This window comes from Tetranychus urticae, chromosome 2, assembly GCF_039701765.1.
Source record: "Tetranychus urticae isolate SD_2017Ah chromosome 2, NJAU_TeUrti_SD_1.0, whole genome shotgun sequence".
NCBI lineage: Eukaryota > Metazoa > Arthropoda > Arachnida > Trombidiformes > Tetranychidae > Tetranychus > Tetranychus urticae.
The window spans coordinates 21278334-21294389 of NC_142959.1; the positions used below are offsets into that span (position 1 = coordinate 21278334).

At 31.2% G+C, this 16056-nt stretch overlaps 2 protein-coding genes across 21 annotated transcripts in view; one reads left to right on the forward strand and one right to left on the reverse strand.

The window, feature by feature from the left end:
- Positions 1–16056, reverse strand: part of LOC107371855 (uncharacterized) — a 135597-nt gene that overhangs the window by 71944 nt on the left and 47597 nt on the right. The window lies entirely within an intron of this gene.
- The window catches only part of Lim1 (LIM homeobox 1), a 52774-nt gene continuing 38290 nt past the window's right edge, over positions 1573–16056 (forward strand). For 2 of the 20 annotated variants that reach the window (XM_089266914.1, XM_089266932.1), the window contains exons 1-11: positions 1668–1893; positions 1981–2091; positions 2919–3014; positions 3448–3896; positions 4757–4942; positions 7927–8054; positions 8609–9013; positions 9325–9461; positions 9639–9785; positions 10170–10481; positions 10672–10877. In XM_089266914.1, coding sequence (XP_089123040.1) covers positions 10306–10481; positions 10672–10877 — 382 coding nt within the window. In that variant the 5' untranslated portion in view covers positions 1668–1893; positions 1981–2091; positions 2919–3014; ... (5 more) ...; positions 9639–9785; positions 10170–10305. Of the gene's footprint in view, positions 1894–1980; positions 2092–2918; positions 3015–3447; positions 3897–4756; positions 4943–5629; positions 5690–6212; positions 6363–7926; positions 8175–8608; positions 9091–9324; positions 9462–9638; positions 9786–10169; positions 10482–10671; positions 10878–16056 lie in introns of all 20 variants that reach the window. The other 18 variants (XM_089266925.1, XM_089266916.1, XM_089266915.1 and 15 more) reach the window with 18 other exon arrangements.

Sequence of the window (16056 nt, forward strand, 5' to 3'; positions counted from 1 at the left end):
TTGATCACAACCAGACATTAATCTTAGCCTAGATTCCATTCAATCCGACCATCTCAATCATGGAGTTATTGGTAAATGGTTTAGTGACTTCATCTCAGATGCATTTGAATACTTCGACCACTCACTGAAAGGGCAAATGAAATTTAGAATTTAAAATTATGTAAATATGAAAGATTCTGAAAGATTGCAAAAATAGAAATAATTTATAAAATTGAGTGTTAATTTGATTAGTTAACAATCAATGAACAGCAAATAAACCCAAACGCAAATCAATTATATGTTTGAAATGTTTAATAAATTTCTTTCCTCTCAACTTGTACTTCATCAAACAATTGAAACAACATTTACAATGATATCGAATGATATGAAGGTGATACTGATACGTTTATAACAATCATCTTGTCCTATTCTCAATCTCCTTGTACATTAATTTTCTTACGACCAATTGTATCACAACAACAAAGTGTTGTATCAACATGAAAAGGAATTCCCTCAAGAGTAGTCGTTATATTTATATAGTCACTATTATCAGTGAAAAACCACCTCAAAAACGAAGTGTAAATCCAAATGAAAAACCCTCGAGCTCAGTTCAAGATTGTTTATATAATACATAAATTATTTATCCCTGGTTAACCTCTTCAGCATCTTTCTTCTCCTTGTTCGGCGTCCTTTAAGTGTCACTGGATATTTTAAGTAAACAAGAAAAGAAAGCAAAGAAATGAGTGAAAGAATGGAAACAAGAATAATCAACAACTTTGAAAGCTATATAAACATCATAACTCTAATAAAAAGAATGATATTTCCTCAAACACTTTGCAACATGAAAGAAATAAAAGAATAACAAAATCCAATTGAAATAACACCAAAGCTTACCATGTAAGTTGATACCAATATGACCATGGTTAAAGACGGTATAAATGTATAACAGCTATAATAATCCAATTATGTCTATCATCATCATCATCACCATCTAGATATCATCCAGTAATCACCATTTGGATACAGAGATTATGGAAATGATAAATGCTGAAAGAGAAAAGAAAAATACGGATTAAGCATAAAAAACACGGCGAATGAAACAAAAATAAAAATCTTTGGGGCAGTAAAAATCTGCTTAACATATTATACTGCGTTTACCTGGTCATTTACTTATCATGAGTAGACACACCTTATATTAAGCTAACTAACTGAACAGTAAACAAAAGGTCCAAGTTTCATGTCAAGTTAATTAGAGGTGGGCCAAATTTTCGAGTCTCTTAAAAACAGCAAAAAATAAATACTTACCATTATAATCAGCCGATGAGTTTGGTAAGCCTAAAAGTAGTCATTATGAATAACTGTTAACCAAAGTTTACTGTTAACATATAACAGACAAGGTAATCATTATGTGGTGACTTGTTTTGTCTTTAGTATATTATTATTAAGTAATCAAATCAACAATTCTCACCTACAATAAAATAACCCATTTAACGTAAAATAAATGCACACAATTTACAGTAATAACACTCATTATAAGCTTAACTTAAGTAAATAAAGATGTATCGGTATCGGTATCAATAACTCACATTAGTATCAGTATCTTTCACGCATAAGTTAATTTTTCATAAGCGCTGTCTACTATATTATCAATGGTATTATTAAGCATCTTACGTATAGTAGATGGCGTCTATTCAAAAAAAAGATATCCTTGAAACTAGTGTAAGGTTAAAGCATTTTTTGATTGTGAAATCATGTTGTGAGTTTTAATTTTCTTTACTTACAATTTCAATTGTTTACAGCTATTTACTTATTTTTGAAATCATTGTGAATTGATAGAATGATAAATGTTTAAATAATAATGTCCAAATGAACATAATAACAACAATAATGGCGATAATGGCAACACAGAAGTGCGTAAGTAAACGATTATGTCACATCAGCGGGAAATTTGGCGAACATTTTCTTTTTTTTATAATTTTTCTTTTCTTCATCTGCCTCTAGGCTATTAGTATACATAGACACACACACACACAGTTATTGTCACCTAATAAGTGTCAATAGTTATATCGATAACATGGCCTTAAAGATAACATGGTTGATAATATAAAGACGGTAAGTCTTTTTTGTTACATTTGCTTTTTACTCTTTTGCCTTTCTTTTTTTCTCTCTTTCCTTCTTTTGCTCTTTCACTTTTGCCTCTTCCTCCCAATCTTTTGAAAAGGTCAATTGGCTCTTTTCAACTCTTATGTATTTATATACTTTATTTTTGTTATTGTGGTTCAAATTTTGGTGAATTTGAAAGAAACAAATAAAAAAAATGACGAAAAAGAAATGGAGAAAGAGACTCAGCATAAAGCGTAAGCCATTGATAGTTAAATGCAATCAATTTTATTTTCACTTCAACAGTGAAATAGGCAACAGTCAAAGGTACTCAATTCAAATCCAGTGAACCTTACCTGGTTACAGTTCGATGTTAAAAGATGAAAGCTAAAGATTTTTGTACCTATTATGATTTTTGGTGGCTGTAAAATGGCTTTAAGCTTCTCTTTTGTTCTCTCTTTCTTTATGTATGTGTGTCCAATACATTGTGTATGCATATTTTTTTCCTATGGTAAATACTCGCTGCAATCGAGTTAGTAAGTTTTTAAGAAGTTATTTAACCATATGAAGGTAAACTTATCGATTGTTAGCCTTTTAATTTCCTCTGTTGTTACCCTCTTTATGGTAACATGAAAAGGTTCACAATCAAATAGCCTGTTTAACCAACAATAAATCCGCTATTTTGCAAATTATTTTATCAATAATTGGCCTTTAAATTGAAGTTTAAATTTACAAATGTAACACTTAGCCCATACTTCAAAGATAAAATTACTTACATGACTACAATTAGACGATATTCAGTTTACTTTAAACTTTAACCTACCTGTTTTTCATTTCAGATACCGTAGTTAATTCTGGATGATATGAAATTATACATTTCAAAATTGACAATTCAATTAACATTTGATTTTGAAGATAGACACGAGTAAGATGAGGTGAATATTGAATTTATTGTAATTTAAAAATCATTCTTCTCCGTTTTCCTTAGCTATTTTTTAAAAGTAAAATATTGTCTATTCATAGTTTATTTTAGCTTATTTTTCCATGAATTTCCAACTTGTTCACATTTCTTCCAACCTTCTGTAAATTCAAGACCTAGCATCATTTTTCTTGATATAAATTATGCATATAAGATAAATTACTCGTCAGTCTGCATGGTTTACTACACACACAATCTATTCAATTTACAAGCTTATAGTTTGAAAAAAATATATAATCTCATGATGATCAATATCAATGTATATATTTTGACAAAAAAAGCGAACCCAAACCTCTAACATACTTCATATTCAAACATTTTTGCTTTAAAAAAATCTAAAAAAGATTCATTTATATTAATTTTCCTAAATTTCTCTTGTACTTTTAAAGGTGAAAACAAGAATCATCGTTGTGGCTTGGATCATTTCAAGGTTATGTCCAGTTTAACCAACAACTTTCATATTCAAGTGGCTTAAGCGTCGAGTTTATCCTTCCCTCCTCGACCTCCTCCTCCTCCTCTTGCGTCTCCTCAATCCGCCCTGAGCGTTGTTAACTCTCAACAAAGTGGAAACAAAAAGGAACCTAAATCCGTCTTTTGTTAAACCATCAGGAAAAGCTAAGCAAAATAAAACAAGCGAACAAGTAAAGGGAAAAGACGCTAAAAAAGCTGATGACGATGGAAAACAAGAAGATGGTCAAAAGACTCTCAAGGAGTTAAGTTGATGGGACTCCTTACCTTTTCCGACCCTAAGGCCACTTCTCCCTCCCTTCCCTCCTTCTCTCTCTCTCTCTCTCTCTCTCTCTCTTTACATTATACAAGACAGCAGATTATACAAAAGGTATTGGCCTATTTTACTCAACTTCATCATTTTTCTTTTTCTTCAGATAAAAGCCGACAAAGGTGTATAGGTGTATATCGATTATAGTGTTACAATATAACATATTTATATGCATACACACATCCACACAAAAACATACGCATAAACCTTCATCTTACAACACAAACATTTTTCAGAAAAATACCAAGTTAAAGCTCAAAAAGAAGAAGAAGAAGAAGAAGAAAATAATAATATAATGCGAATAAGAAAATCATCTCTTCCCTTTCTTCTCCTGTCAGTGATGATTGCTTTGGTTACTAACTTACAATTGACACCAACAACAACATCAATAGCACCCATTGACATTTATTTTGCTCACTACCTTCTTAATCTTATCCGCTATTATTATTACCAGTGTGGTTAATATTATTCTCTTTTCTTCTCATTCTTTCTTTTTTTTGCCTGTCTATTTTTTTTGTACATGTTCATTGTTACTTTCAGCTTCTCTCTCTCTCTCTCTTTCCTTTTCTCTGTCCTTTCTATTCAATCAACTATGTAATATACATAATACTCGTCAATTGTTAATATTTTTTGCTGCTTCTCTTTCTGGTCATAATGATTATTATATTTTGAATGGATAAATTGTCAACAGTAGAGAGTATTAGTTTAACTCAAAGGAACGGTTAAATTGGCTTTAAGGTGTTGCTTTTATCCATGTTTTTGTATGTGTTTGTGTGTGGCTTTTGCCCTTTTTACCTTCAATTTTGTAATTTTGTCTCAAGATTCTTCCCTTTCCCATTCAGAATGGGATAACTTTCATTTCACAATGATTAGTATTACCCAAATATGTAATGACGATTTTCTTCTCCCTCTTTTTACAGATTTTGAAACGTTTATTTTATATTTGCATATCAATTATTTTCAATGGCTTGAAAACTTGACTGATTTGGTCGCACTTAGAATCATAATATTTACAAAGACCATTGAGTTAGGACTCAATTATTGGCCCATTTACTATCTAGTTATATTACGACGACGAAAATTCATCCATGACTCGATTTTTAGTGGTAAATTTTTAAATTTCTCATTTGTTTCTTTCAGTTGACCTTTTGATTTTCACTCAACTCAAATTACTCATGATATATTTTTTCTGGTTCCTTTAGATGATTTAAATGTCATTAATCTAGTCGTATTTTTCCTTGTTGATACTTCCATCAGTCAACTAAAATGACATTCATTTTATTGTGACTTTTATATTCTTCTTTTCTCTCTTTCTCTCTCTCTCTTCTTATGAACTCATCAGATAAATATATCATGAAAAATGAATTGTCAATTGAGAATGAAAACAAAGATAAAAAACAAGTGAAAATCGATTGTTTTTATTAATGGTTTTTATTTTTGTCATCTTCATCCTGAACAATGAAAGTAGCTTCTGATAACTTGAAATTTCCTTGTTCATATTTTTCCTGTCAAACATGTGGACAAGTTTATTACCAACTAATCTAGGAACGGAAGAGAAACTGCAATTGACTCTAAAATTGTGATAATTAAATAGTCAAAGCAACTCTTGAATTATACTTTGCCATGTTATAATCTTGATTCAACATTCTCATGAAGCTATCATCATCAATATTATTTAATGATTTAATGATTTATGATCATTATCATCATTTAAATGATGATGATGAAAACAAGTAGAAGATGCAAAAAAGATAATGATGATGAAGATAAATCTGAAGATTAAATATTTTCAGTTTAAAGTAACCATGACGTATCTTGATGTTGAAAAGATATTGAAGATGAACAATGATGAGGTAAAAATCTGTAAGCCAGGTAAAGGATGGAAAAGAGAAAAAGAAAGAAGATGAAGATAAAGAAGGATGAAGAATTAATGGTTGGTTGCCTTTTCGACATTCTTCAAGATTCTCGTAAGATTTTGAAAGAATCAAAATCAAGCTCGAAAAGGATGAAAACAAAATATGCCTTGATAAATAATGTGAAAGAGAAGAGAAGTGAGGAGAAGAAATGACGACAAGGAAGGCAAAGGATGATTTTGATGATGAGAAGGATGAAGAAGAGACAAAAAAACAAAAATAACGGAATATACAATGCATTATAAAGTCTACTGTAAATATTGAAAACCTAAATCCTCAAGGGAAGAACGTTTTGTAGGTGAATTTGAATCCAACAACGGACTTGGTATCAAAATCTCTTTGTCATCTTCATCTTCTGAATCCCTTTTCACTCCTTCATTCTTTCCCTTCTAACTATCTCTTTCTTTCTCATCTTTTCCTTTCTTTTCACTAAACTCACTTTTTTCTTTTTCTTGTGATTCAGGTTGGAGAGAGAGAGAGAGATCTGTGATATATCCCTAGAGGAGACAAACAAAAGGATTTTCTCGGATTTCCCTGGGCGGGAATATCTTCATCTTCTTGCAGTATAAAGACGATTTCGAGGATGAAAAAGAAGATAGCAATGCTGATGATGGTGAGAAGGAAGATGCTGAAGAAGAAACGTAACTCAAGATTGAGTTGAACTGTTATCTGTCCTAAAGTCTATACAATACAATTTTATATCAGTATAACATTCAGTTTTTGTTATTGTCTTTCAAGATGAAAATGAAACTGAAAAGATTCCCTGTGAACGATAACTGAGAGAGGCCATCAAAATCATCTACTCATTTCAGTATGAAAAATATATCTAAGCCAGTCTTGTGTCCATTTGAGAGAGGAGAAAATCTCTGTTTTTGAAGTCCGATTCAGATGATGTTGCTGATTATGATGAAGAAAAATGAAGAGAATATGGATCAACTCTGTTTTATCCTTTTACCTTTATCATCGTCATCAACTTTATCATAGCTAGTTTAGCCTTAGATTAGTTTCGTCTTTTCTTTGCTCAAATTTTTCCTCTCTTTTTTCAGATTTCTTTTCTCACTTCATGTTAACATTGAGGTTCAATGGAATTGCAATCATGACTGATAAACTCTGCTCTGGCTCATGATATTAACTTGCAAGTTTCTTGCCTTTTCCATCATTATCAACATGATCATCAATATCGTCATTATCATGCTTCTCTTCTCCTTCATTCTTTTTTATTTTCTTCATCTAAAAATCATCAAAATCATCTTCTGAAAATTTGTTGATATAAAAGGGAAACTTGAGACAAAACTTGGTTAAGAAGGCAAGAGAAAAAAGTATAAATGCTATGAGAAATATGTTGAAGGTAAATGATGAAGAATCTGTTCAGAACAATATACAAAGGAAAGAAGAAGTAGCTGATGATGAAAAGAAAAGTAGATGAAGTAAAAGTTTCAGAGAGTTTTTGTTTGAAGATGATGATGAAAAAAAGGAAAGCAAGTTAGGTTAGCACCTTTTTCATAAGGCAGAAAAAAGAGGAAAAAAAGATGATGATGAAGATGCTTATGTTTTCCTTTTTCAAATCAAAATCTAGAAACAAACTGAAAAGACTAAAGAAGATGATGAAGATGATGAAGAAGATGTACACACATTTATATAGTTTTTTTTGTTAGTATTTGCTGGTTGAATCACTTGAAGAAAAAGAGAAAGTGAAGAAGAGAAGAAAAAAGGATGATGGAAAAGAAGAGGTTAGGTGAAAAGGAAAAATGAATTGGGAATTTACTACCTGAAAGAATGGAAATGAAAAGTGCCAAAGACACTCGGTTTTACCTCTTCCTTTTCATCCTTCATCCTCCTCATCATTTCATTTCTCATCTTCTTCTAAACCTATTCTTTTGCCTATAAAAACACTAAATATTATTATTTCTTTTTCATCTTTTTTTTCCTCTTTCCTCTTTTTGTTTCATTCATTCCTCTATCTTTGAATAGTTTTCAAAACAGATTTCATTGAGACTTAAAATTGAGACGGATAAATCGTTAGTACAAAAAAGGTTGACGGAAAAACATACTTTTATGACAACTTTTGATGAATGAATAATTTTCTTCTTCATATGATTGTCTTTATCATTATGATTCTTATAATTATTGATTATTGATTTGCTTCTTCTAATTATTTCATTTCAATATTTCATCAGGTAAACATAAATTTAAATGATGGATTCATTCAACGATTGGTAGCAAATATGATTCGATTGTCGAGAGCATGAAAGATTCATGGATTCCAATGTGCTCCATCGTGATTATACTCATCGTAATACTCAGGGTATTGTTTATCGTGGTTGTTGGTTGGTGAATGAGGAATCTGCACGTGATGATGGAAAAAATGCTTCTCTTTAACTTGAATCATTGAGACGATGAAAAAAAAGTGAAGGACATTTAATAGGCAATGAACATGGTCTTTTTATTAGCTATAATAATATCAAGTTTCCTGTTTTATGCACATTCTGATAGTTGTTTGTTTCATTACTTTACTCTGTTTAACTTGTATTTCTCAATGAAATTATTATTTTCATTCGGAAATTGGTTGACTTGTTTTTTTTCCTCCTTTACATTATTGCCCTTTTCACTGAACTCATCTTTATTGGTCAAGTATAAAAATGGATTCAATGGAAACGAAAGGAGAAAAAAAATTGATGACAATCAAGATAAAAAAATATACGAAACTCAATATCATCAACTCATCATATTATATCAACTAATATTCAGTCTTCTTCCTCCTTTTTCATCTCCAACTTTACCATCGAAAATCTTGTTTCGTTTCGACAATTAACAATATCATTCCATTTTATTCATAATTTTTTTTCTATCTCTTTCCAGGTTCATTCTGTAGCCTGATATCAATGATTATGATGATACTCAAGATAAGATATATCATTTACCATGTATATCTGATTATAATCATGATTGTGTACACAAATATACAGCAAACCTCGATGTAAACCTTGAATCAACAGGAAGATCCAACCTTTGCGCAGCCAATTTATTTACCTTTCCGGTTATATCGACTTACAGGCTCGCAATAATTTTCATCGTCAAACCAAAAATTTTGCTTCAATCGATGAAAGGAACAAAACTGTGAAGACAACAGCATTGCAAACTGACCAATTAACCAGCCTTTAAATATTGAAACTAAAAATGGGGATCTCATGAAACAGCCAAACTAATGACTTGATGGCCACCAAATGACTCTGAACAGATTCAATTGACCGAAAAGATTGAGAAGTGAGAAAAAAAGGAATCCAAAAAAGCAACATTTCATTACCATCTCAATATTCAAATTTCTCACCATTTCCACAACTGTAACATCACCATTACAATCATCATCAACATTATCATTTCTACATATTTTTATACCTTTTTTTCAAGCTCTAAAAAATGCAAACCTCAATCCTAACAACTTGCACTACTTTAGACTATTGAGAAAAAAAAGAAGTTCATACAAAGCATTTTTTGTTCTTTACCTCTTCTTCTTCTTCATCTTTTTCTCATCTTATTTTTTCTTCTCTCTCTCTCTCCCTTTCCCTCTCTCACAGTGTCTATCTTCATCATCTTCTTGCTCTTACTTTTACCTTGTTTTTTGAACTGGCAAAAAACTCCACCTCAACAATCCCTCGATTGGTTATATAATGGTCTAAGGCGTGACCCAGTTTTAAACGCAACCGTATTGAAGGTAAATTTTCATGCTGCTGTTGAGAGATGCTTGAGATGATGTTGATGTTGAGAGTTGAATATTGTGAACGAGAAGTTGTTTTTTTGCCAAAGTCTCTCACCTTTTGTTTGTTGTTTATTTGGACTTACATCTTTCTCTTTCTTTCTTCTCTTTCTTCGATTAAATTCTCTCCTGCAGAACCGGCTTTACTCGAAACTCCCTCTTTCCGCTAATATCAAGAATAATATCATTATCAACTTTAGCAACAACAAAAACCACCAGCACCAACAACATCAACAACAGCAACAATAATAATAGAAACGACGACAATCATCGATAATAATCGTATGTATCATCATTTGTTGATTTAGCGCTAAAAAACTTGTGTTCTTCTGGCCTACCATTGTTTTACCATCAAAATAACCACCTGAATTCATTCATCATTTTATTCATAATCAAGTTGATTTTTATGTTTTGTTGATCAAAATCGTTCTTCAACTTGTACCTTTTGCCTTCTGACAACTTTTTTGTATTCAGTTTCTTCTTCTTAGCTTAACTTCAGTGTGTGTCAATATCTTCAGCTGTGTTTTCTGTTCCAATGTTACCTCTTTTTTTATCATTTCAATCAGCTTCTAATTTTTACACTTAATTTGTCCAAAATTTTGTGAATAAGAGAGTTCTGTTTATGGTTTGTTTTTTGTTTCGTTTTTTCTTCATTTGTTATTCCAGTGTTTCTTAATCCAAAATTGATACATCATCATCACCACCAACAACAACAACATCGTCTGTCAAACCCTTTTAACTCAACTTAAGCCGTGTTCATCGTATTTCTCTGTTTCATGGGCTTGTAAATAACATCATCATCATGAAGATGGTTTCCTGTGAAGGTTGTGCTCAGCCCATTAAAGACCGCTTCTTGGACAAAATACTTGACCGTACTTGGCACACTTATTGTGTTGCATGTTTTGATTGTAAAAATAAGTTAACGGAAAAATGTTACTCTCGTGATGGCAAATTATTTTGTAAACAAGATTTCTTCAAGTAAGTCAACCCTCTTCTCTTTCACTCTTGACCATTGTCTCACTTCGATCACTTATTTAACGGACCAATTTTTCTCTTCGTCTTCATCCGTGTTTCCATCACCATCATAACCATTATTATGACCATAATCATCTTTGCTTTCAACAAACAACTTCATGGATCCAATAACCATCTTGTGCCAATTAATTAGACGATTTGGTAAAAAATGCGCCCGATGTTCACAAGCAATATTTCCTGAAGATTATGTTCGTTGGGCTCGAAACAATGTTTATCACATTCGATGTTTTACTTGTGTTGATTGTCATAAAGAATTGTCAACAGGAGATGAACTTTATATTCTTGATAATCGTTTACTTTGTAAAAGAGATTATCTAACAACAAGTCGGCATAGTCAAGGTAAACCACTTACTTTCATTAACACTTAAATCATGATGATATGCAGTTAAACTGTGATTGCATTGGATTCAGAGTTAGATACAAATAAAGTATCATAGAAAGATTGAGTCCAAATGAAAAGTATGGATAACATATTTAGTACCAATGCTGTATGTTAAGTCACAAAGAGATACAGAAAAGAGTTGAAACAATGAAAACTAAATGAACGTTTCTTATTGTGTTACTGGTATAAAAATATTGTCCCAACTCTGATAATATGCAAGTTAAAGTAATCTGTAATTGCATTGAATGGCAATTAATTTAACTATAATTAGTGTTTTTTACTGCTGGGACAAGTTGAACAAAAGAGGAAATTTGAGTCTCGTTTCTTTGCTTGTACTTGGTAGTTATAAGACATTGACTGATTGTTATTGGTTGTTAAAGCCAAAATAAATACTAATAAACTCAAAGTTTATTAGTTGATGTTGTCTTGTTAAACTGATGAACATTACTTTTGCTTCGAGACAAGTGAACATCACAATAATTTGCTGCAAAAAACACGAAAGAAAAAAAGATTCTGCAAAATGTATCAGGCAAAAATGCAAAAATCAACAAACAAATTGAAGTGTTGCTGTAAAATCGATAACTTTCACTTGTAGGCAAGAAAAGTTGAAGAAAAGAAAGTTTACATTGCTCATTTTATTGCATTTTCAATGCTAATTTTGTGCTTAAATAACATTTAACTTTGCCTAATTTCCTTGCCTTTCTAGGGTCAGTGAGATGAGGCAAAAAAATCGAGGTTAAGGTCAAGTATGCAAAGACTCAATTGACCAAATCATAGAAATATTTGCCAAGATGTTTAGCTTTTCTGTCTTTTCCTCTTAACATTTTCCTGGAAGAAGAAGATGATGACGATGATGTTGATGATATAGAAAAAGATTTACTACTTTTTTATTTTTCTTTCAGCTGATCGTTTAAGTTATGTAAATAAATGTAAACCCATAACGATAAATAGTTTTTTAACACTTTTGTTTGTTTGTTTGTTTGCTGTTTACAACCTTTTTGTATTTGACAATTTGACATTTATATTACTATTTAGCGTTTGACTATAACTTTCAAGTTTTCGTATCACTTTGCAAGCTGATAATTATCTTGTCTACTGTCATTTTGTGTTTGCATTGTTTACTGATTGTGATCATCTACTTTTTACTTGCGTTTGTTCAATCAATGGACATGAATGAAAATTTGAATCAATGGAGAGATTAAGTTAAGTCGTTTTAAAAGACAATTTTTGACCAGAAAACACAGAGAAACAGAGAGAAAGATGATGATGATAATGAGCAGAATGAATGTGTGACAATAACACTGGTGAGGTTAGATTAAAGATGATGAAGATTAAGGAAAAGTAAACTCTCTGAATAGTGAGTAACAACCTTTACTGTAAATCTCATTGAGAATAGACTATTTTGGGAAATTTCAAGTTGAAGAGGCAAAAGTAAAGGTTAACAGTTCGTTTGTTGTTTATGATGGTCACTGTTGATGCCGGACAAAATGAATACTTTTGTGATCCTTTAAATATACAGTTGACCCCACTATTTGTGTGCTTGTGTGATGTGTCTGCTTATTTACTGCTTATTTTACCCTCAAGAGATGAACAGAAAGAGATGAAGATGATGAAAGAAGGCGAACAAATATTATCGAAGAAAGGGTCACACCATTGGCCTTACGGTTGACCGATAGAGAGGACCAAAAGAGGAGGAAGAAGGAGGAGTAGAAGGTGGAGATGTTGATGATGATGATGATGATGATGTGGAGATGGAATGGAATGGATTGAGTGAAAAGAGTGAGAGAAGGATAAAAAGGTAAACTGATGAGTGGCAAAAATAATCTAATTGTTGATGATAGTGATGAAGATAATGATGTTGAAAATGATGGTTCAACTGTTGATGATAGTGGGTGGATGTGTAACTGTGTCAATGGTCATTCAATTGACCCTTTGTGGGTATTCACACACACACAACTTGACACAATGGCAGCGAGTTTATCAAATTTAAGCAATCATTTCATTGTTTAAATTGTTGACAAAAACCTTTTTAAACCTTTTTATTTACTCTTAACCTTTCAACTGAACCATTTCTCTGCTACCACTAAAGGTCATCTATTTTTACATATTTACATTTGACCATCTTTATCTTTTCCCGATATTTTCATTTCTTTTCACATCTAAATATTTGCCTCTTTTCGTCAGCCTCTTTCTTCTCATTCTCACCATCATCCTCTTTTACCTGTCAGATTATCACGCGTTGTTCATGATGATGTTGATGATGATCTTGAGGATAATTTTAAAGATGGTATTGATGATGTTTGCAAATTTTGGTTAAACAACAAAAAAATGGTTAAAGAAAAGTGAAGTAACAAAAAAATCGTGAAACAACGGACTCATGAAAGTAACCAAAAAGTGCAATACTCTTTGGGTGAAACAAGATGAGGAAAGCAAAAAAGCTAAACAACTTTTCCAATGATGATCCTTGACGTACTCATCACTATCTCCTCATCCTCTTCATCATTTCATCTTAAAGTAGCTGTAGCAGGTTGATGTAAAGAAGGAAAAAAAAGCAGCCAAAAATGTGTTGACTCGATTAAGTAAACGAAACCTGTAATCAACAATCTTTTTCACCTTTTTTCCACTTTTCTTGCATCTTTTTTTCCAAACCTCTCTCAGGCTCACTAGTGTTACCTCTCCATCTTCATCATCATCATCACCATCGTCATCATGAATGCTTCTTCACAGCAACAACTTCTAGTAACGCACAGTTTCACAAACTTGTTTAATTTATTTATTTCAACTTTTTTTCATCCTCAATACTTTTTGCTTTGCAACAACCTAAAAGTTGTAAGAAAGTTTTAGATATTTTTTTTGTTTTCCAGTTACCTTCAGTCTCATGCTGGAAACTTTTTTCAGGATAATTTTTAAACTTTGCAGCAACTTTTTTCACCTTAAAAAAAAAGTTTTTTCTCTCTTTTACCCAACTTGCTCACTCACCAGTTAGTCAAAGTCCAAAGCCCTGGATTAAGGTGAAACCCTGATGTACATCATGAAGGATGATCAACACCGATTCGGTCAAAAATCAGCAACTTTTTTATCTTCAACTCAATGCATTTTGCATTGAAAGAGAAACCTGATAACTCCCATTTTTTGCAAAACTTTCAGTCGCTTTGTTGCCCTTTAATTAAACATTGTCACTCTTTCATTGTCACTCATCATGATTCCTATCAAGTTAACTCATATCTATGATAGAATGATGCCTTGCCCTGTTTTAAATTAAGATTCATATTTGCACTGAAACTTGAAATTTTACCTGAAAACTTTTCATCTTCTTTTTCTTTTCTCATTATTCAATTAATTCAATTGCAAGATATCATCATTGCGATCTTTTTGTTCACGTTTTTCAACATTTCTTTTGATTCTTTACTTTTATCTGTTCTCTTCTTCTGTTCATTTTCTTACCTGATCAAATGAGAATAACTTAATTTTCAGTCTTACTTTGCATTCACTTGCAAATTTTAATTAACTCGACCAAATATCAAACTCTACAATCAACAGATAATCAAAATAGATTTTCTTTTATTCACTTGCATTCATTTTCTCAATAAAAACTTCATTTCTCCCTTAAATCACTTTTTTTGCAAACTTTTCTCATTCCCTGAATATTTTTTTCACCAATCCAACAGAACAAGACCAAATAATTCCCATTTCATTCAAATAACCCTTTATCATAGCTTTAAATTTATCATTCAATTTTCAATTTCCCAAACAATAATAATTGAATCGTCAAAAAAATCTCACTTTAAACACAAGGAAAACAAAGTAAATTGACAAAAATGATGAATCATTTGTTTTTAATCACTATTCAAATTGTATCAAAAGCTTCATTTTTGTGTTAAATTTTGAAGGTAAAAATAAATCTTTTTACCTCAACAGTTAATAACAACAATGCAACTTTTACCATGCAAACTTTTCCTCGTATGAATATGAACAAAAAAACATTTCATTTCAGGAAGTTGTTCATTGTAAAGCTCATAATTGTCCCATAAATCATGAGTGTCCATCAACTACTTGAAATGGTAATAATAGTAATCAGATTTGGTTAAACATAACAGATAGCAAGAAGAAAACGAAAAAAGGATTTGAAAAACAAAAGACAATGAATAACAATGATTGCAATATTATTGAAAAATGTTATAAAAAAACGAGTAGCCAATGATGAAAATTAAAGTTACACCTGAAACCGTGATTGGTTAATTACTTGAAGCTATTAAAATTTGCAGCAAGATGGTGTTGATGATGATGATAATGATGAAGATGAATATAAACCTTTAACAATCTCGTGAGTGTTAAAAGTAATCTCAAATTCATTGAATAATACAAGAATGGATGAAGGTGTAAACAGAAAAAAAACAACTGAAAACAGAAAAATTCTAAACAAGAATCAACAACAATCGAAAAAGCAGATTGCATTTTCCTTGTAATACATTATTCTGAATTCATTAAAACATATGAAAACACACTCACACAATACCTTTCAGTATCATGAGCAGAATGCTTCAAAATATGAATAGACGTTGAGACCACAAGAAAGGTTTTTCACAAATTTACATAATTACAGTTGATTATCAATTGGTTGACTCAAGTTGACAGATTCTCTTGATTTAATTCTGAACACACACATGAAGTGTTATAGATAAATTTATTGAGCTAAAATATTCTGAAGCGTCATCATCATCAGCATCTTCATTTTTGCTTCAAGCCCAAAACGCCTTAAGATTATTGCTTATTATATTGATAAGACAACAAGAAAATAATAAAAATGTTATTTACTTTACTGTTTCAACTTCACCTTTTCACTCCCAAGGTTAACAAAAAAATTTGTTATTCTCATTATTATCATTATCATTTTATTAATAATATTATGAGCTGTTCGCGGTTAACCAACGCTTTTTAACCTGCTTTTTAACCCGCCTTCTGAAGTGCAAGAAGAAAGATGATGTTGAAGGAAGGAAAGGAAGAAAAATTTGAAATATTATTCAGAAGATGATAATGAAAAGCAGAAAAAATAAAAGAAAAATATTTCTATACTAAAGAGAGAAAAGATGAAAAATATTTTCTCTTCATTACATTCTGTGGTTCATAGCTTTGTTG